This window comes from Musca autumnalis, unplaced genomic scaffold (assembly GCF_047663935.1).
Source record: "Musca autumnalis isolate F117 unplaced genomic scaffold, ASM4766393v1 scaffold_1, whole genome shotgun sequence".
NCBI classification, from domain to species: Eukaryota; Metazoa; Arthropoda; class Insecta; order Diptera; family Muscidae; genus Musca; species Musca autumnalis.
Window position 1 is genome coordinate 2,754,365 of NW_027411644.1, and position 22,050 is coordinate 2,776,414.

General features: G+C 34.3%; 1 protein-coding gene and 1 long non-coding RNA gene across 9 annotated transcripts; one reads left to right on the forward strand and one right to left on the reverse strand.

Annotated features, from left to right (window-relative positions):
• Positions 1 to 746: 746 nt before the first annotated feature.
• gro (TLE family member transcriptional corepressor groucho) lies at positions 747 to 19,772 on the forward strand. Of its 8 annotated transcripts, none has more exons than XM_073958498.1 (15): positions 747 to 774; positions 869 to 1,648; positions 1,713 to 1,883; positions 2,150 to 2,244; positions 15,063 to 15,126; positions 15,192 to 15,236; positions 15,316 to 15,453; positions 16,149 to 16,355; positions 16,417 to 16,512; positions 17,016 to 17,072; positions 17,232 to 17,414; positions 17,477 to 17,751; positions 17,817 to 18,490; positions 18,553 to 18,752; positions 18,815 to 19,772. In XM_073958498.1, exons 3-15 carry the CDS (start codon positions 1,848 to 1,850, stop codon positions 18,920 to 18,922), a joined length of 2,178 nt encoding a protein of 725 aa, XP_073814599.1. In that variant the 5' UTR covers positions 747 to 774; positions 869 to 1,648; positions 1,713 to 1,847; the 3' UTR covers positions 18,923 to 19,772. The 8 variants fall into 8 exon arrangements, with proteins under 8 accessions (XP_073814599.1, XP_073814618.1, XP_073814592.1 ...); XM_073958491.1 differs by lacking the exon at positions 747 to 774 and adding an exon at positions 15,726 to 15,758; XM_073958280.1 differs by lacking the exon at positions 747 to 774 and adding an exon at positions 15,726 to 15,758 and having other exon boundaries at positions 873 to 1,648; positions 1,713 to 1,985.
• LOC141388585 (uncharacterized) lies at positions 19,698 to 22,050 on the reverse strand. The gene is made up of 3 exons (XR_012408898.1): positions 20,431 to 22,050; positions 20,123 to 20,344; positions 19,698 to 19,988 (listed from the first exon to the last, which is right to left on the reverse strand). It is a non-coding gene; the product is annotated as an uncharacterized lncRNA (long non-coding RNA).

The following is a 22,050-nucleotide window of genomic DNA, read 5'->3' on the forward strand; positions in this document are numbered from 1 at the left end:
TAAATGTGGTAACACAAAATTGTAATTGTATGATCGCTAACGTCCGAATACGGATTGGCAAATAAAGAAGAAGAAGAAGAACTATAATGAACTATATCGACTGATCTAGTTCATACCCTCTTTTCAATGAATCGATCAATTGAACTAGTTCGTTCATGAACTATACAACTCTAGTACAGACAGCAATAGTTGCATTTTTAGGAGCAGTGTTGTATATCAAAATATTTCGATTTAACATTTGATTTAAAACAAATCCAAGTTTTGAGTTGATTTGATTCTGTATGGTAAATCAAGGTGGATTTGGGTGGATTAAGCACTTAAATCGAGATAATACCCTTAATCATCGTATAAAGGTATAGTCTAAACGGGCTATTATATCGAAAATATTTAATGTTGGGAATATCGATGGGTTCAGCAGCTCCAGTCCACACACATTTTCATATGAATATTGTTGGTCTGTTCCAGAACTGCAAGAATCAGCTACTTTTTACTACGATAACATTTCTTCCTTTATTTTATCGAAAAAATTGTAAAAATTAGTAGATTCTTGCAGTACTGCGACAGACCAAGATTTGTACTTTTTCGACAACATAAAGGAAAAATCGTTATGGTTGTAAAAAGTTGTAGATTCATGCAGGTTCTGGAACAGACATTTTGGTATATCCTTATTATTTTACATTGGTTTGAGTTACGAATTTAAACACAAAAAATAATTTCACATAAATGAAAATTTTCATCGTCTGGCACAAGACAATGGGAAGTGAACAGAGTAGTGTTAGTAGATGAGTACTTAAAGAATCGATAATCATTCATTTACACCACTAATTTTGTGCTTTCTTGCATCATCATTTATCATTTTTCCTTTCAGCATCTCATTCGGCGTTGCCAGGAAAAATTTTAGTCGTTTTTATTTGGAGTGAAAATAAATTGCTTGCAAATTTTTAATGTGTAATCAGATTAAGATGGAAAAGTGGATAATCGTCCATGTGAAAGTTCACAATTGCAGTGAAGAATTGAGAAAGTAGTGAAATATCGGTTGTTGTGTTGAAAATTTTTGCAAATATACGCATGTGAAAATCCGCCATTGTGAAGTTGGACAACGAAACAACGAAGTAGAAAATATTAAGAAGAGAACGAACAAAGACGACGACGACAAAAAATAGAAGCTTGGTTGTGATTGCGCACACGCGAAAAATTGTGCAAAATAATAAAAATTCGATTGAATGTGAAGAAACTTTGAAATTGAATGCAAATATGCACATTGAAGTGGACCAGTGATTCTTGATGCGAAATTTGTGAATATTTGGAGATTTGATGTGTCGAAAGTATAAAAAACACGCGACCGAGAAAAATAAGCGACAATAAAAACTGGGCAGGCAGCAGAGCAGCGGCTGAAAAGGCAGTCAAAGAAACATCATCTCGCTACATGGACAGAGGAGTTCCCGTTCCCTTTGGTTGGAAAGAGGCGAGCAATAAGAAGAAGAGTAACGACGTCGACGGCGGCAACCAGACACATCTCTAGCGACTTCTCTGCAACATTAAACGACAGGCCGACGACACACGCTTCCGTCGAAGCCTTTAAGAATTGGAAGAAGAAGAAGTTAAAAAATACGACTTTTTACGGAAATACTTTTCCGGGAGGGTGGAGGTTCGTTGAGATGTTCGATTTGCTAGGATTATTGGCGTGTTGTTAAACAAAATATTTTTTACAGATTGTTTGAAACGTCTCCATTGCCCCTCACAATAACTTGCTTCGCCAAAAAGGGAGCAGCACTCTATTTTGGGAAATCCATCAAAGATTTTACACAATAAGATTGTTTAAAATATAGAACCACACAGACAAAAAAATGTATCCTGCACCGGTGCGGCACCCTTCGGCGGGGGTAAGTGATATGCAAACGGTAAAAACTCACTCACTTCACCTCAGCACCCACTCATCTACAGCTAATCACACTACCCCAACTCCCACTCTGCCACCCATTCATGTAAAAATCTAAATCACATTTTATTTCCCAACAACTTGAGTCTAGATTTCTAACTTGCGATTTTCCTTTTCACACTTTTCATGTGTTTGCGTGTGTGTGCTTCGTTTTCTCATCTACCACAACACACCCTATCCGTGATGAACTATGGATACCTCATTGTGCAGGGCCCGCCACCACAAGGACCTCTGAAATTCACTATAGTGGACACATTGGAACGAATCAAAGAGGAATTTAATTTTTTGCAGGCTCAGTATCATACGTAAGTAAAAGCGCCAAAGTACATTGCATTTCCATCCCACGATGTTTTTGTTTACCAAAGTCAAACAGAAACACCACACATAAATTTATGGTCGGTTCCTTTAATTTTAAAAATGGTAAAAGTTGCAAACACTTGCGGGTAAAAAGTGGTAAAAACTGGAAGACTCTGACAAGTAATTGAAAATAACGTAGCAAATATACATATTTTTATATACTTTTTTATATTTGCTGTGTACGAAATAGTATGTCCTCCGAATATTTGTTATTTGCAAATGTTGGCTTCAGTTTTCTTTAATTCGAGAAGTAATTGGGTAATACGTTTCTACAACACGCACAACACACTCCAAATGCTAAAACAGAAGTTTACACCCGTGATGATCAATTTTTTGTATTTTCCCTCTACTTGTAGTAGGTTCTCTTTTAGAGTTTGTTGGTGCTTATGAAGATTCAATTCAAAGAAAACTGTGTCAAGTGTGAGTCGGTATTATGGGTACGTCGTTGTTAGCAATGATTCCTAGCCGTTTGAAATTTAAGGATTTTTTACGGAAAATTATTAGTCATACTCACACAGATATGGATCTGGAAATCAGGACCACATACAATTTTGTTGTGTTCGGAACCATACGCACATTTCTGACCATAGTCTTTATATGATACAACAAAACGCAAAGCGCTTCTTGCGTTCTTCTTCTGATGGAATGGTCACTGTGTTTTGAAAAACACGAATGTCGGGTAAATAAGTAAATACACATGTACACAACTGACATGAAAACACATACTCAAAAATACTCCCGTCCATATAAATACACACATGGCGCGAACTGAGAACCTATAATTGTTTTTTAAAGGCTCTTGTATGATTTGCTTTTGTTGTTTCTGCTATGGTTCTTGTTACGGAGAAAATAAACAGCATAAGTTAAAACATCAGCAGCATCCAAAACCAGTTTATAATGCTTTTGCTCTTCACCCCTCATTCTTAAAGACGAAAAAAAAAAACTTATGGATCAGTAGGGCCCGAACAAAATAAAGATGAGAAGTTATTGTTTTGCTTTTTCAACGACATAGTGTTTATTGGTAATGGTAGTGTGTGTTGGAGAATAGAAAGGATTAATTTGAGGATTATAATGGGAGCAAAAGTCAAAGCCTACGTGCAGCTAAACAAAAAGACCATCTAGATACATATATAGAACAATTGGTTAATATGAAAATAAAAATTATTTTTACAGAAAAATGATCATCAGTTTGTGAAGTACATCTTTCGAACAACTCGAAAACAAATTATGGGAAAATTTTTTTGCGCTTTTATATATTTGACTTAGCTCACTACAAGGTCTATCGTTATGTAGGTATATTGTATCGATTAGAGTTGTGCCAAAGGAACTATTTGGAACTATCTAGTTCCTTTCGCAGTTCCAATGGCCCACATTTTTTCTTTGAACAAACTGCGTATACTTACTATCACACGTTATATTTCATGATGTTACTCATACGTTTTGGAACTAGTACAAGGAACTAGGAACTAGATTGCCCAACTCTAGTATCGATGCCATACTTCCTCAACATTGTATCTTAAAATATACAACTTTTTAGGAGAGATAAAAAACTATTTATCTTTTTATACATTGATGTGTGGTTAAAAGTCTAAATGCAATTATTAGGGAATAAAATACGTCTATGCATATTAGTAGTAATAATATACTAATCATTTTTAGTTTATGCATGAAACGCATTTATTGAGATACGAGGTTGAGGCAGTAACAATAATTTTAATTATTGATACATGATACAAAAAATCTACTCAATTGACCACACTTCAGTTCCGAAAGTTCGTATATGGAAGTATTATTTAGTTCCATGCATGTTGTCTAATTTTAAAGTAGTTTGTAAATATAAACACCGTGGAACACGAACAAATTAACCATATTCTGACTCTGACACTGCAGCGTGAAAGAAGACCGAATACGGAAGGGAGCATATTCTTAAGCTCATATCTTCCAAACCGTTAAGCATTGTAATTTACATTTAAAGGCAAAGATTTAACTCTTGTCAAATATTGCGAACACATAAAAATCTACGCAAAAGTGCACGTGATAGGGAAAAAATAAGACAATATGGTTAATTTGTTCGTGTTGCACAGTATTATTATTTACAAAATACCTTACAATCCCACGGCAGCGGGTTCTTACGTACCGGTTTGACCCGAAACCAAAAGTGTTTCGGCTAGCGACTGCCAACCCACCGTCAATCCTATGCTTCTTCATAGGTTTCTATAACAACAAAATATGATTATTAAAAAGCAAGATTTACCTCAAATTTGAGTGGCTGACCCCAGAAGCAATTTAGGGGAAAAACTATTTAAATCCAAAAATCATATAAAAACGCTAAAATTGTTACTAATTTAAAACAAATTGCGACATTCCTGTTAATGAACTAACAGTTGGGATGTCAACAATGTTAAACAAATACAAAATTGGCCAAAATGGACAACCATTCCATTTAGTGTATGGACACTCCTATTATTTTAAGTTAACTTTGTGTTGTATGTATATAGTTGCTCCATAAACATCACAGAAGGGACAAGTGAGACTTCTCTCATATCAATGTGTGCGCTCCGATTCAGATTAGCTCAATGTTATGGGACCTACAGTTTATCGCCGAGTCCGAACGGCGTGTCCTAAGAAACAAGTTGTAGAGAAGTTTTACATGGCTGAAATTCTCAGAAAATGTCGTCAACATTACTGAGGGGTATTTTGCCAGCATTGAAAGTTTGGTGTTGCCTGGTCGGGGAAATGAACAGACGACATTTAGCGTGCAAAGTGGTGTGTATACCATTGCACCACGGTGGCACCCAACTCTAAAAATATACCGTTAGATTGAACCGTCACTTCTTGTAGTTATAGTTCTCGTTTTGCTTTGTTCATTTGAACAGCACCACTTTTCAATTAATTGCAGGAAAAACTATTAACAGGCGTTAGCCTTTGCAAACGTCTGAAGTATTGTGTTTCATCACGCCGTAATACCTACAAGTTCGAAGCTACGTATTTCAAAACGTCGCTGTTGCGAATTTTTTATGTATTTATTTTATTCAATACAAGCACAGGCTGACTTCCGTATCGTCAATTGCTTTGTGTTTTGTCTAAACTTCGCCAAAATATTTCAATTGCACACTCATACATCGTTCCTCAAAAATGTATCAGAAATAAAAATGATACATGTTTGCTTTTTACCTGCGTTAAAAATACGTATGTATTTTTGAGTTGAGTTAGTGTAAAAATCAGCGAGGAGCGAAGATGTTGGGTTAAAATCATTCGGTATATTTTCCCTTATGATGCCAACAGGAGACAAATAGTTAGTACCAGACCAGCTAAATACACATTGGTGATTGTAAACGTCTTTAACCAATGTATTTTCGTGATTGGACAAGCTATCAACAAAATTTCTATGATAGTTAAGTGCATATAAACCAATAGGTATAATGGAACATTCAGAATAAATGTGACAATTAGAGTATCTTTTCGTAGGATTCTGAAAATTCTTATTCACACAGCCTGAGATCTCAAGCCTCAAGATCTCGAGCAACCGAAGGAGAAATGCTAAACCATATTGGAAAATCATACAATAGAATAGGTAGGTCTTATGCAGGTCTTGTAAATTAAGAGCTTTGTCTTAATAGGCGTTGCTTTATTGCACAAAACACCGGCTAGATCTCCTTTTGCTTTATTTGCTTTACGTAGTAATATTTCTGGCGTGTTCATTGAATTTGACTAACTTATTGAAATGAACACCCAGATATTTAAACCCAACTCTAGTTGCGTTGCCGACAGCAAATTTAGGGGTAGATTATGGAAATCAACTCAACTGTAGTTGCATTGCCAGAAGAGAAAATCATACAAGAGAGGGTATGACATAAATACTTCTAGATATTATATCGAACTGAAATTTGTATCAATGGCTCCCAGTGACCTGAAAATACTTTAACAAAAATAATACATTTCTAGGTTCAAGTTTCCGCGTGGTTCCCTATAACGAATCATCCTGTTTTATTGTTACCAACATACTGTTCAACCTAATTTGCTGTAACCCGTACTATTAGTTCTTATTGCATAGTAAACCTCTCCGCGGAAAATTGTCAATATTGGCCTGGCTCATGATTTGCTATACAACCGACATGATTTCTATCTCAATTTAATGTATTTTGCAGTTATGAACCAACTCAACTAACTAAAACGGAGTAGTCTTTAATTGTGAAGAGTTTAAAAACATCAACTTAAAAAGAAACGTGATATCAGCCCACTTTTGCTACAGCCTCCATATAGGCAGGAAATCCCTCCTTAAATTGTTCATTAGACATCCGAGTTTCAGCGAGGTCTAACATTACGGTGTCCCAAAAAACTACTATTTATTAAAGTGAATATTTATAATTTGTAGATTGGGCTAGTTACCATGACAAACGAAACCGTTAATAACATCAATAATAGACCGACTTCCGTATTGTCAGTTGCTTTGTATTCGTGCATGAAACTAAGGGTTCTTAAATCGATTTCCCCACTACTGCAATTTCATAAAATTACTCTAGTATGGAACTCGATTTAAGAACCCCTAGTTTCATGCATGCATACAAAGAAACTGACAATACGGAAGCCAGCCATAGTCATATTACAATATATAAGCACAAAAAACATTTTATAAAACATACATATAGAAAAAGGTATAAATATACTTTAAAATATTCACAAAAATATAACTATAGCACTTAAAATCCAAGTTAAACTTTTGGCCATAACTGCCAAAACCGCAAATGTCCGCAAAAAGACTAAACAGTTTTGAAATCTACAGACCCTTAGCTTCAATTTGGTACTAGTGGCGATTCTTGCATATGCTTGGAATGTAACTAAAACTTTAAGTAAATGCATACATCTTTATTAAATATTTTCTTTTTTAGAGGAATTGTTATGAGTAGAAAAACGAAACTTAGGAAATCTACTAAAAGATTCAACTTAAGTTAAGGCGTGAATAATAGTCCTTTGTTTCAGAAACTAGCTTTAAAAATAACTATTTTTTTCTGATTTTTAAATACAGTTTTTTTCTTCAAAATTGGTCATGTTTGTAAGGCTTTTTCTCCTTAAGGGGCTCCAGAAATGGAAAAAAGTTGATTTTTGAAAAATTTGGAATGTTTAAAAGCGATTGGCATTTTAAAATTCTTATAATAATGAAATTATTTTTTTTATCGTTGGGCCCATCCACTGTGAGTTGGTTTGAATTCACTTAACGCATTGCGCGTCGAAGTTTTTTTCTTTTTTGTGCATTCCTCGCTACAAAAACTTTTGACATCAAGAAAAGACAATGACCTGAATTTTTTGGGTAGAACTTTACGACTACTTTTCGTTGGTCGCAACTTATGGTATAATATCGCTACTTACCGAAATTAAAAACATTTTAATGTTGCCGATTTTTGTCCGTAACTAAAAAATTAGTTAGAGAATCACACTACTGATTTTACTTTTGTGGTTTGTTTTGGACAAAGTACTCAAAATGTAATTCCTCTATAGTAGGTTTATTTTTACAAAAATACTTGTACCACGATTAACTTTTTGTGCTGAAGAAGTCATTCTTTGTAAGCGTTGCTCGTATGTTTATTAGTTTTCACAGAGTCTTGAAGTGTTATATGAAAAGGTTATTGGAATATACCAATCTACAAGACGATTCGAAAACGTATGTTTTTGAAAAATATTTGATTCATTTATGTTTTCAATAAAATGAAAATTTTCTACTACAATAAGAGTTTGGTAGTAATTCAAACGAATTTGAATTTGAATCGTCTTAGAGAAACATACCATTAATATTATGATATTATATTGTTGAAAAAAGACTGCTCAAATAATTTAAATTATTTTTTTAATTCAATTTTTTAACACTCGCCAAGACACGTTGATGATTTTGGTAGTTCCATGGCCCAATGGAGTCATTCGCACTGTCTTCATGAATTTTTCCAAACTCATGTATTGTTTTTCTATTTCAATTTTATAATGCCCAGTCTTTCAACCTTAGGGCTGTATACTACATACATTATAATGTCAAAATAACAAGTTGTATGACTTAACATAGCTTAAACTTATTAAGGAAGAAATATTAAACTACTTCAATGCAAAACAAAAACTACTTTTTCAGAATTAGTACAATTCTCCAAATATATCTGAACAATAATATTATAATATATTTTACCTAATTCGTCTATTTAGACTATAAACACAAACATTTATCATTTTCCACAAAAGATAGGAAAAAGGTTTATCAGTGCTTGCCAGATTAACTTTGAAAACAAGACTTGCCGCAACAGAATTGCATGTATAGACGCATGAGGCAATTCTAAAAGAGAACCAGAAAAATGTTCATAAGAAAAATAGCATAATGAAAATCGCGATGAACGCACACAAAGCATCACTTTTTTGTAAAATTTGGTTTGTTTGAAAAAATGTATTATACAGTTGCTCATATTATTTTGTACGATTAGGTAACTCGTGGTAGCGTAAAATAATATTTTTTAACTGTAATTGCTTAAACCGAATAGCCACTTGAACATTTTAATAAAATCTTAATTTGTTTTAACGTACAGGTAATATAGAATATGTTGCAAAACATTTCGAGTCGATCGGAAAAAATTTGGCTGAGATATGAGCGTCGGAAGGGTAACATTTATCGTGATTTGTTGCAGCATAGAAACTAAAAACGTCTGTTTCTCGACATGTTATTTTTGAGAGCGGTGCCCACTTCATCGGGTGATCAGATCTTCATATGTTTTTGTTGGATTATTATACACATACAAATTTTTCAGACGGTTCACCTTTTTTTTTTTTAAATGTATATTTTTTAATTCCTTTTCGCTTAAGGACATGATTATTAGTTTCTTATTGACGATATGCTAATCGTCTCGAGCTACTGTGAGTACAGAAAACATTCCGAAGATAGCTGTGATGTATGATGTGACACTTCAGATGAAAAAAAAACATCTTTTAAATTCGTGAAAAATTGCTTTTTTGGCGCTCAATAAAATAAATAAAATATAGAAGTATAAAATGTCCTAAGTTTAAATAATACCCTCCCCACATAGTGGTGTAGGTGTGTGGTGTAAAAATGTCCGCATTAAAGAGTTTAGCAATTTCGATGATCCTTTTTACTGTCCGGATTACCACGTTTTCCGGATTAACGAGTTTCCAGATTATCAATACTATGCACTATTAAGTAAATACAATTTCTAATTGTTTTTTATGTTTTTTGCTTGCTTTCTTCGCAAGTGACGTTTGGCAAAACATTACTAAATAATGGGCAATCGCAGCTCAACGGTAACACTGCTCAATTTGACAAATAATATAACACAGTACTGCGTTTATGAACGCTATGATTTGTCTTAAAGGGACGACGTGTGGCATTTATGGAGTCCGTCAAATTTTATTTCTATTAGACTTACCGCTTTATGAGATTCCAATGTGCACATTGTAGTAAAAATTATTGGGAAATCTTAATTTAATTTTACAATTCATATCTTAAAGATTAAAACTAACTACGCTAATAACTGTGAAGAAAATGCGTAAAATAGTGGAATTAATTGATTACTAACACGACATCAGGTCAAATTTTTCATCCGAAATCCAGGAACTATTTCAAAGGTCCTAGTAGCCTAGAAAAGGACCATATTGTATCGGAAATAGTACAAAAAGTTCGGAGAACATAATTGAAAAGAACACAGTTCATAGAAACGCCATAATTTTAACGGATTACACGATGCGGAGCCGAAAAATGGTCACAAGGAATTTCTACATTTCCTGGACCAACTGTGGGGCAATATTGTATGTAGTTGTGGGCTTAAATATTTACGTTTGAAGGAAAATATTTTCATTTCTCTGTTAGATGTTAAAACTCGGAATAGAACCAAAAATATATAGGAAAACCCTTTAACAGAGAATTGTTTAACCGTAATATTATTATGTTAACTTTGAAGTTAGACTCTAAGCCCTATACATGACATTAAAACTATGACTCTATTCCATGTCGAAGTTAAGTTGTCACTAGTTTGGTCCTTCCAACAGGATATAAACATCAAAATTTTGGGTTATAATATGGAAAATGGCCAAAGAAATTGTGGTATAGAAATTCTGTGGTCATTTTACAGGGTCGTGCGTTGTCCCTAGACTATGGCAAATCAAAAAATTGTAAACTAACGTCAATAAGGCAACTACAACGTCAAAACGAAAGATCAGAAACTCTATTTGGAACGTTATTTTGAGGCTGTTGAAGAAGAATCCTGCAACCAATAGCAGAATCTGCTTAGTTCCATACTACAATAAATAAGTAGACACTTGTTTCTCTTGATGTACAGGTTTTCTTGAGTGATAAAGTGTAGACATTTGTCCGATTTCTATAATTTTAAAAGAATTTTTTATGATGGTGCTATTATTTTTTCGTACTCTTTTTGGAGTTTTTGTAAAAATTGGTTTATTTTTCTTTTTTAAGTGTCGAAAGTAATTATGGTTTTTGTTATATATATATATATATATATATATATATATATATAACTGAATTTCTCATAATTTTCAAAAATATAATGTTTTCTTGTTTTCTTCAATATTTATTTTGAGAATTATGAGCCGATTTGAGCAAATAGTAGCTTATTCGAAAGATATTATTCACTCCTTTAAACGGAAGAAGAATCAATAAAAATCTTTTGTGAAAAAAAGAAGATCTGCGCGTTTAAATTTGAAAATATAAGAAACCCAGATGTTCACTACTTTTAGTGTTATAAGAAAATAAAACGGAGTTACCCAATCGAAATAAAGACATTTTCGTTGTCCGTAAATTCCAACACGATAATTTTGTAGCACAATGTCATTTATCGACACTTTCCGAAAAGTTTGCACATTCTTAAGGCCAAAACTGCCTGAAGGAGCTTGCCAATGTTTTTGCGATGTATTAGAGAGTTTTCAATTACTGTCTTGGCTACAATTTTTGTCTTTGTGTTGGATCGAATATCTCAATGGTTTGGCTGTTATATGCCAAAATATCTAAAAAAGTCAACAAAAAACTTAAAGTCAAAATCGGGAGGCTCGATTTTCACGGTAGATATATGGTCCAGTGGACTTTTTTGCTCAGTTTAATCCCAGGAATCAGAAACGCGAAGGGCTCATTAAGGTTTTTTTCCTTCCACACAAATCGCCCCACCCTAGTATACATATCATTGGTATGAAGAAGTCTTTATGAGAAATAGATTTTTTCTGAATGATATATAATCTTTTTTTTCTAAAAAAATATATCCCTAATATACATCGAAAATAGAAATAAAAATATAAAATGTACCAAGGCACATTTATAGAAGGTAGAAGTGACAATCAGCTGTATTTTCACTTTTTTTGTAAAATTGGTTTTCAAAATGTAATAGGGTCTGCTCATGAAATTTGAAACTGCAAAATTTGCTACCAAAAAATATTTCTTTTTATGATAAACGTGTAATAAAAATTACCTACGAGAGTTCTGAATACGTTATATTTACATTTTGATTCAAATTTGTTCTATTTTAGATGATTTTCAAAAAGGTATTTATTGCTCTGTTCCAGAACCTGCAGGAAGCTACTACTTTTTACTACGATAACATTTTTTCCTTTATGTTATCGGAAAAAATAGTAAATATTAGTAGATTCTTGCAGTACTGGAACAGACCATATGTTTTTCCTGAAAAAAAAATTGGAACGACCCTATTACTCAATATATATCTTTGACAATTAATTTTCAATAACAACAATGTTGTTTTTGTAAATTTGTAAAGGCCCCCACTCATTTATCAGTCTGTGCCGTCAGTCCGATGAACCCTTTCTGTATGTGTGACTGACAAGTGTGTAGCACGAACCATCAGTCAAGTTTAAAAATCTTGAATTTCTCCTCCAAAAATGAATGAATTCTAAGTTTTTTGTGTTCCAACACCAACATTATTTTCAGTTTTTCAAAATTATTTATTGACAATTTGAAAATAAACACAATTCACCCAGACTGATGGGGGTTCATTTTGAAATCAAAACTATTTTGATTTTCATCAGTCTTGGAAAACTCACACATACATTCTCAAAATTTCAAAAATTTACACATACTACCATAAATGCTGGCAGTCAGACTGACTAATGAGTGGGGGCCTTTAGTTGTTGTAATTCATGCATATACCTTATAATAAATATACCTTGAAATGTACGGAATTTGACACTAACATTACAGTCCAGTTCAGTCAGATGCGTATTGCTGTATAGTATAGTTATATCATGGTATTGGCACAAATGTTCATTCAAAAATTTCAAATTTATTTTCTATGTTTGTCTATTTTTCTTTTTTTCTTAATTAATATTAATCAATATTGCCAGCGACAGTTCGAAAAATTCAATACATACACTAATAGCCCGTTTCCACGGTACGTCGTTCGTTCTCTATTCGTTGTTCGACCCATAACTACGAATAAATTACTTATTTCCCCACACAAAATTCTATGAACGAACTACGATTTTTCTACGTTGTTCGATTAGAAATACTCTCTGAACGACGAATAAGTATGTCCCATTCCTAACAAAAGAGAGATTTTATCGAAAAAATTAATTATGACATGTCTAAATTCAAAATTGAAAAATTTATTGAAAACACAAAATTTTTTAGAAAAAAGGAAAAAGATGAATGAAAATTAATGAACTAAACATTTTATATAGATGCAGAAGGAAGATGGTTGTGTTTCCTTCATAATTCCACACACATTTCTTGTCCATTAGTTCAAAATCGCGTAAAAAATCAGAAACAAAAGGAATTACGAATGGGGTCGTGGAAACGGGTTAATTCGTGTACGTCGTTCGACAGGCGAACAACGTAATTGAAACGCTCGTGTGAACATGACATTAAGCTCTGATCCAGAACTAAAAAGTTTTTAAAATTTTTAGCACTTTTACACATTTTGCGTTCCCGTACACAAAATTTATATGAAAATCGTTTACGACTTTTACAACTTATACGACTTTAACCACTTTATAAAGTACGGGAACAGGCCAAATATTTTACTACCACAATAATTCCCAATTTACATTAGGCCATTTTCCTTGCGGCAATTGTCAGTTTGTTGGTGAGAGAGGGTTTTGAAAGGCAAAGGGTTACTATATGCCTCACCTCTCTCACCGTCAAACTGACAATTGCCGCAAGGAAAATGGCCTAATGTAAATATGGACTTACATTTTTTGAATTGTCGACTCCACTGGCACTCATGGTAGAACAAAGAAGGTAGAGTTAATACTACAACAATGTCTACAAATTATTGGAATTTATAAAACTAATATTTTTTCACATTTGATTGAATATTTTGAAAAACATGAATGAAAATTTGTTACATTTTTAATTTGAAAGTATCCATATCATTTCACTAAATGGATAATTTCTCACAGAAAGTAGAATTCTTGCAAAAATGTTTGAGGTCTCTAAAAATTCAATGAAAGAGGATAAGTTGCTTTGTTTTTGAAATTATAGAAGCACATATTTATTAGGGCTTTAATTTTTTCAAATATGACAAAATACCACAAATATTGTACCGCTTCTATAAGCGGTGTTATAGTTCGGACTCGGAAGAGGTTACATATCTTTGATATGAAGAAGTCTTTACGGGAAATAGTTTTCTTTTCTGAATGATATATTTTTTCTCAAAAATATATATCCCTAATATACATCGAAAATAGAAATAAAAATATAAAATGTCGTATGGAATTTGACACTAACATTACAGCCCAGGGGCTGGATTCTTGTTCTATGAAAATTTGTAATGAAAAATATTTCCTTTATAATTTTTTTCATTTGACTGTTTTTTTCCTTTATAAAAGTTTTCATTTCACATGTTCATAGAAACAGAATTGAGCCCAAGTTCAGTCAGCTGGGTATTGCTGTCACCTTATATAGTTCTACCATGACTGGCACTAGATTTTTCATGCCAGTAAAATTTTGAAGTGGCTGCCAGTGATATGTACAAAATGAAAGAGTTGCCGGTACCATTTTTTAATCCATGTACATTTTTGTTTCTTTTAAGAATGCAAGGATTTAATGCATATTTTCAAAAAGGTTATGAAATACAAATAATACATCTCGGTAGCTGCAATATATTAGTTTTTGATGGAAACTATATCTTCAGAAAAGTGTAAACACAGTCACAGCTTCCACGCAAATTAACTTTGAAGGCCAATATTTTTTGCCAAGTCTAAAAGCATTTCATTTTATCTAAAAGTATTTAACTTGTATTGGGTGCCACCGTGGTGCAATGTTATGCACACCCGCCTTGCACACATAAGGTCGTGGGATCGATTCCCCGGCCAGGCAACATCAAAACACTTTTTAACGGTGGCAAAATACCCCTCAGTAATGTTGGTGACATTTCCTGAGTATTTCAGCCATGTAAAACTTCTCTACAAAAATGGTGTCTTAGACGCGCCGTTCGGACTCGGCGATAAACTGTAGGTCCCATATCATTGAGGTAATATGAATCGGGGTACACTCATTGATATGAGAGAAGTCTCCCTTGTCCCTCATGGGATGTTTGTGGAACATATATACGATTAAAACACAGCCTCCAATATTCGTAAAACATTTTTAATTTTTTTCCTCTGTTTTCGTGGATCTTCGCACAAAAACATTTGACCGCAAATGAAGACTAAGAACTTCTGTGTCACCTTACGAAATTCGCCTTGGGCCTATCTATATAAGATCTGCTTTTTACATTATTTTGATTATATGTTGTATAATTATTATTTTTTTTATATTTCACAGACTAAAGCTAGAGTGTGAAAAATTGGCAAATGAAAAGACCGAAATGCAACGTCATTACGTAATGGTAAGTTATATTGTGTACAGCATTGGAATTGATATAATTTTATTTATCGACTTTTTCTTTTCCAGTACTACGAGATGTCATACGGACTCAATGTTGAAATGCATAAACAGGTATTATTTAAATAAAATTAGAAAGGCTAACATATCTTATTCATAATTATGGAACGCCTCTTATTTATTTCATGTTTAGACGGAAATTGCAAAACGTTTGAACACACTTATTAATCAATTGCTGCCCTTCTTACAAGCCGATCACCAGCAACAAGTCCTTCAGGCCGTAGAGCGTGCGAAGCAAGTTACAATGCAGGACTTAAATCTAATCATAGGGGTAAGTTCTAATGAAATCAAATATACAAAATTTGTCCGAGAATATTTTCTTCCATTAGAACTAAATTCATGAGATACTATCGAATGTAGTGGATCAGGTTGAATTATAATGTTTAAAAGCTGAATTGGTTTGACAGCAGATGTATATATTTTGTGTATTTTAAGTTGTTTTTGTTTTAAGAATTCAGAGTAACATTTTGTTTCAATTGTTTTTCCAAACACCACGTGTATATGACCTGGTTTGCACATTACAACAAATTTTGCAAAACGTAGCAGCAACATCAGCAGGGAATGCAGCAACTTTTTGTAAGTTATCATCCATTGATAAATATTTTGTTTTGTACTGTTTTGTTTTGGCAAATATTCCACATTGCATTCAGCTCGGCATTAAGAGATACACGCCCATTACGCTTCTAATCCTTTGTTTCATACTGCATTCGACATCATTTTCTGTGGTCTGGTTGAAGTGCCGAATCATCATCCATTTTGTGCCACTTAGCTGTCATCTTATCTGCTGTCAAATCTGTAAAATTAGTTTTGTCTTTCTCCACGACATCATTTTTATGATGCGTGTGCGCTATTAGCATTCCAACATAAAGCTATTTTCATTGCGTGTTTTTTATTCGATGTTTCCTTTAAACAGATTATAGATGCTTATTAAAGATTCATTAAACATGTTTGGTTCGTTTCTTTCAGCAACAAATACACGTGCAGCAAGTACCAGGAGGGCCACCTCAGCCAATGGGTGCATTAGGACCACTCGGAGGACCGTTTGGTGCATTGGGTGCCTCCATGGGTTTACCACACGGGCCTCAAGGGTTATTAAAAGCACCACCAGAACATCATAGACCCGACATTAAGCCAACTGGCTTGGAAGGACCGGCTGGTGCTGAAGAACGACTGGTATATTGACAATAGACAAAATACTTTATTTTACCAATGTTAATAATAATATTCTTTTCAGCGTAATTCGGTTTCTCCGGCTGATCGTGAGAAATATCGCACACGCTCTCCCCTCGATATTGAAAATGACTCTAAACGTCCCAAACAAGAAAAATTGGTGAGTAGGCAATACCGTATCTTATACCTATTTCAAATCTGTTGTCCGTCATGGCGACAGAAGATGAATATATGCAGAAAAGCTCAACTCACCATTAGAATATAAAAAGGGGATTATACTCGAAATTCACAAAAACAAGGAATTGCTTGCTCTCACTTACTATCTCTCCTTTCCCCGCCTATTCAGTCAAATCTGACAGTTGTGTAGTTGAATGTTAAATGTAGTGCATCTCCATATTGCGAGTTATTGAAATCCGCAGCCCCACACTGGTTAGATATCCGTCCCTTATTTGTATCCTGTGGTTTCTTGCATATCGCTACTAGACTCTTGACACTTCCTTTCGTTCCCTTTATCTCTCGCTCTCTCAATAATAATCCCCTAATAGTGTAATTAACTTTTAAGTTAGCCTTTTGTTTGCTTTTGTTTTGTTGAGATAATTACGTGCGTAATGTCAAAGTGCTCGCTTGTTAACAATTTTATTTTATTTTTCAAAATTTTTCCAGGAGGATGAAGGAGAGAAAAGCGATCAAGATTTAGTCGTAGATGTTGCAAATGAAATGGTGAGTTGAGTTTCATTGTATAACATCACTGCTCCTAATATGTATTGTTTTTTTTGTAAATGAACGTCCTTGTCCAATTCTAAAGTCATATTAGATGACACAATAGAGGAAATTTGTTGCACTGGTCCTTTTAATCGTTGAATTTGTTGTTCTTTTTAGGAATCACATTCTCCTCGACCAAATGGCGAGCACTTGTCAATGGAGGGTAGAGATCGAGAAAGTTTAAATGGAGAAAGATTAGATAAACCGGGTAGTAGTGGTGTCAAACCACCATCAGACAGGCCACCGTCACGTTCAGGCTCAAGTTCGTCACGATCTACTCCCAGCCTTAAGACAAAAGATGTAAGTAGTAGAAGTTTTTAACGGGGTATGGGTAAATTTAAAGCTCAACTTTCTTTCTACAGATGGATAAACCTGGTACCCCTGGTGCAAAAGCTCGCACACCTACGCCCAATGCAGCGCCGCCAGCACAAGGCGTTAATCCCAAGCAGATGATGCCTCAAGGAGGTCCTCCGCCGGCTGGTTATCCAGCATCCCCATATCAGCGACCAGCCGACCCATACCAGAGACCACCCTCCGATCCGGCTTATGGAAGGCCACCACCCCTACCTTACGATCCACATGCGCACGTTAGAACCAACGGCATTCCACATCCGACTGCGCTTACTGGTGGAAAGCCGTAAGATATATATCTGTTTGTTTGAGGCGATAATCAAATTTGTAATTCGGTGTTTTTTTTTGCAGTGCTTATTCCTTCCATATGAATGGTGAAGGTAGTTTACAACCAGTTCCCTTCCCACCAGACGCCTTGGTGGGTGTTGGAATACCCAGACATGCACGCCAAATTAACACATTGTCACACGGTGAAGTTGTTTGTGCTGTCACGATTTCAAATCCCACAAAATATGTGTACACAGGCGGCAAAGGATGCGTTAAAGTGTGGGATATATCGCAGCCCGGAAATAAAAGTCCAATTAGTCAGCTAGATTGCTTGCAACGCGACAACTACATTCGATCAGTTAAACTACTGCCCGACGGAAGAACACTAATTGTGGGTGGAGAGGCGTCAAATCTATCGATTTGGGATCTTGCCAGCCCCACACCAAGAATTAAAGCAGAATTAACATCATCGGCTCCAGCGTGTTATGCCCTTGCTATAAGTCCGGACTCGAAGGTTTGCTTCTCATGCTGCAGCGACGGAAACATTGCTGTGTGGGACTTGCACAACGAAATATTAGTGCGCCAATTCCAAGGTCATACAGATGGTGCATCGTGCATTGACATTAGCCCAGACGGCACACGACTGTGGACCGGTGGTCTTGACAATACGGTACGTTCGTGGGACTTGCGTGAAGGTCGCCAGCTTCAACAGCACGATTTCAGCTCACAGATTTTCTCATTGGGCTATTGTCCCACAGGTACGTATTTATTTTTACATACACATATTCGTTGGCAGTCTAATATATCTCTCTAATAATAGGAGACTGGCTGGCAGTTGGTATGGAGAATTCACATGTTGAGGTTCTACACGCATCCAAACCAGACAAATACCAACTACACTTACACGAGAGTTGTGTGTTGTCACTTCGCTTTGCCACATGTGGCAAATGGTTTGTGTCCACTGGCAAAGATAATCTACTCAATGCTTGGAGAACACCTTACGGAGCAAGCATATTCCAGGTATTCTTCCGAATAATCATTCCTTCTTCTTGTAGTCTTAAACATTTCATTTGTTCTTCCAGTCAAAGGAAACTTCCTCAGTACTTAGCTGCGACATATCAACAGACGACAAGTACATTGTAACGGGATCCGGAGATAAAAAGGCCACAGTTTACGAAGTAATATACTAATTGATAATTGTTCTCCGACCGCAGCAGCATACACCATCACAAAAATTGAATATACAAACGAATGGGGGTCTTCAATTTCAAATTGCATCTTTTGTAATTCACATTTTTGTATTCTTCGGATCATTTGATGTTGATTGATTTTAGTTTCGAGTACATGCGACTCGCGAGAACGCACCACTATCACTAGGACAGCTAGCTGTTGCAGTCAATATCAAGGGCAATGGCATTCAACTGAATGGAATGTGAAATAAACAACAACCACACCATACACTCACATCAAAATCAACATCCATTTATGAAATACACATACACACACGCGAAAGTATAAGCATCAACATAACAAAAACATTTTGATTATAAATATACATACATAAATACATATAAAACAATTCTTTCTTAGATCTTAAGTGCAGTACATTAAGTCTTTAATAAAACAAAAACAAAAAGAGTTTAATCATATTGCAAAATGAAGGAGTCGATGAAATCCGCAATCCTCGTCTGTGTATAATTAAAAGCAAGAGTAATAAAAATAAAAGCAAAACAACTAATGCCACATATTCGAAATTCGTTAACTCATTTCCAAATGATTCACGCAAAATGTCACGAAAACAAAAACAATCTTTTTAATTTACATATAAATATAGATATAAACAAACCCACATAAAAACAAAACTGAAACAGACAAACTGACCTCCTTAGAGAAATTGTTTTATTTTTCTTCGAAGGAAACCAATGCTCTCAGTTATATTTCATTGCAGTTTATATTGTTAAAACATCTTTCTACTTTTACTTTTTATTTTGTAACGTAATTGTAAAACATAAAAAAATAAAGTTTAAAACATAAAGAAAAGACGGAACCTTATCAATTTTAATTGAGGAAACTATTCGCGAGATGATGACACAACTCTCCTCCCACATAGACACGCAAATTATTATGCACTTAAGCGCTCTACTACTTAAGTCCGTAATCCCTCTCATGGCAGTTGAAAGAAAGCGTGGTACAGAAAAAAGTAAAGTTTAAGTTGTGTAATTTTGAATATTAAATTACGATGCTGGCGAGAAAAGTCTTAATGTTCATTTTTCATGTAATGCAAACAAAAAAAGAAAAGTAAAAATCAAGCAAATGAAAATATTTCATTAAAATCATACATACATATATAAATAAATATAAATACGGCGTAGAAATAGGTATACACTTACATAGATTGTCCTTACACTCATTTTGCAGAACAATGCACATCCCCAGAACACTTTTTAGTTGTTAACGTCCTTCCCTTCCTTCCACCTACCAATTAATTGATCGATCCTTAAGTATATTTTTATTTCACCTCATCCTCCTTGTAAGGAAAATGCAAATGCTGTAGATGTTAGATTATGATTAGGAAACAGCCACACACGTTTGTATAAGTTTGATCGATGTTTCTTCATATACATATTAAGAAAAACATTACAAAGTTTTGTAGTGAAATGTTCCCGTACAAAACAATTTTTATAAAGAAATTACTTACAATAATTGCCTCGTTTTATTTTTGTGTTTCATATTGTGTTTTTGTAACGCTATTTCTAATTTAATTTTTTTTTTTAGTTTGTTTTATCTTTATCATCTCTCTATATTTGTATGTACAGTCGAATTTCTCTATATAACGAAGCAGCTGGAGACGAAGAGGAAATTCTTTAAAAACAGACTACTTTTTTGTGTAAAAATTCGTATTTCTGTTTTATATAAAGATAGTTATAGAGATGTTCGACTGTATTTTTTGCTGATTTCTTCAGGATAATTTTAAATATTATTCTTTTTTATTGGAGAGTATGGAGTTTTTTTAACTTATTTGTCATTCGTTGTTAAGGGGGCAACACAAGTAATAAATATGTATTCACTAAGTAGGTGTAGGAAATTCCGTGGAAGCAGGACGTTTCTAATCGAGAATCAGAAACCAATCAAGAAATAAAGTGAAAACAAGAATATGCATGATACGAATTAAGTAATAATGAAACTGTTTAAATTCATGTGGTTATCTATGTATATAATTATATAATAAATTTTATTTTTAAAGAATAAAACCGATTTATGAAGAGAAGATCTAAATTTAATTATAATATACAACAATAACGAGATGATACAAATAAAATAAAAACCCTATGTGTAATCAAATCGAAAATACGATATTCATTTGGAATTGATAAAGGCCGATTTTTACCAAAACATTGAATCCTTTTGCGGTAAGTATTCCGAAAAATAAAATTTCTCCATTTGGGCTAATGGGGTACCTCGACGTAGCTCCATCATCGAGAGATCAAGTGCCGAATCAAATACCAAGATGACACAACTCCAAGTTGATAACGTTTTCTCGTAGTTCGGTATGTCTTGCTTGTGTGTAAGCAAAAAACTATTTCATTATCATTAGCATACATGATGTATATTTTGAAAACTTGCTTAGACATTTTGCGGACGATTCGTACGTTTCCGTCGTCTCTCAGACGAAGTGAGGAAGCAGAAATATTTTATGAAGTCATCCAATAACCTCATTAAAAAAAAAACAAAAAACCCCACATTTTAATTTAATTAAATTCAGCCCAATTCTAAATATTCATGCTAGCAAATTTTCCCATTCCCAAGCTCCCCCTATTCTGGGAGAAGCAAAAAATGGGAAAACGAATTTCGGAATTAGAAAAATGCATGCACGGTTTTTGGATTAGGTGAATAGTACACACACACAATTTACCTAATTCCAAAACCGTACCGCGCTGGATGGAGTAAACGTCAAATGTTCGGGTATGTTCTGAGACACACTTCACCTTTCTCTTCACGCCAATATCATTTTCTTCACCCCATTTATTCCTATTTTTTGCGAATTTCTTGGGCCTAAGATTCATTAGGGAAAAGAAGAGTACACCCTAGTCCATCGATAAAATACTCGAAAAATAAGCATAAATGGGGTGAACAAAATGCTTGAGGCGTGAAGTGTGTCTCAGAACATACCCGGTTATTGTGTGGAGTTATTTCAGTATTCTCACAATCGCACACTCTTCCAAATGTGCGAACTGATGTATGCATTTTTTTAATTATTAGGCAAAAAATAGCTTCTGTCTATAATGCGTCGATTCCGTATTGCGACATGAGTCATGTC

Bases quoted from the DNA above. Each gene is read 5' to 3' on its own strand.
- gro (XM_073958280.1), top strand. From the start codon at position 1,848: ATGTATCCTGCACCGGTGCGGCACCCTTCGGCGGGGGTAAGTGATATG. The intron at 15,759-16,148 runs GTAAGTTATCAT...CGTTTCTTTCAG, and splicing joins AGGGAATGCAGCAACTTTTT to CAACAAATACACGTGCAGCA. The intron at 17,073-17,231 runs GTGAGTTGAGTT...TGTTCTTTTTAG, and splicing joins TAGATGTTGCAAATGAAATG to GAATCACATTCTCCTCGACC.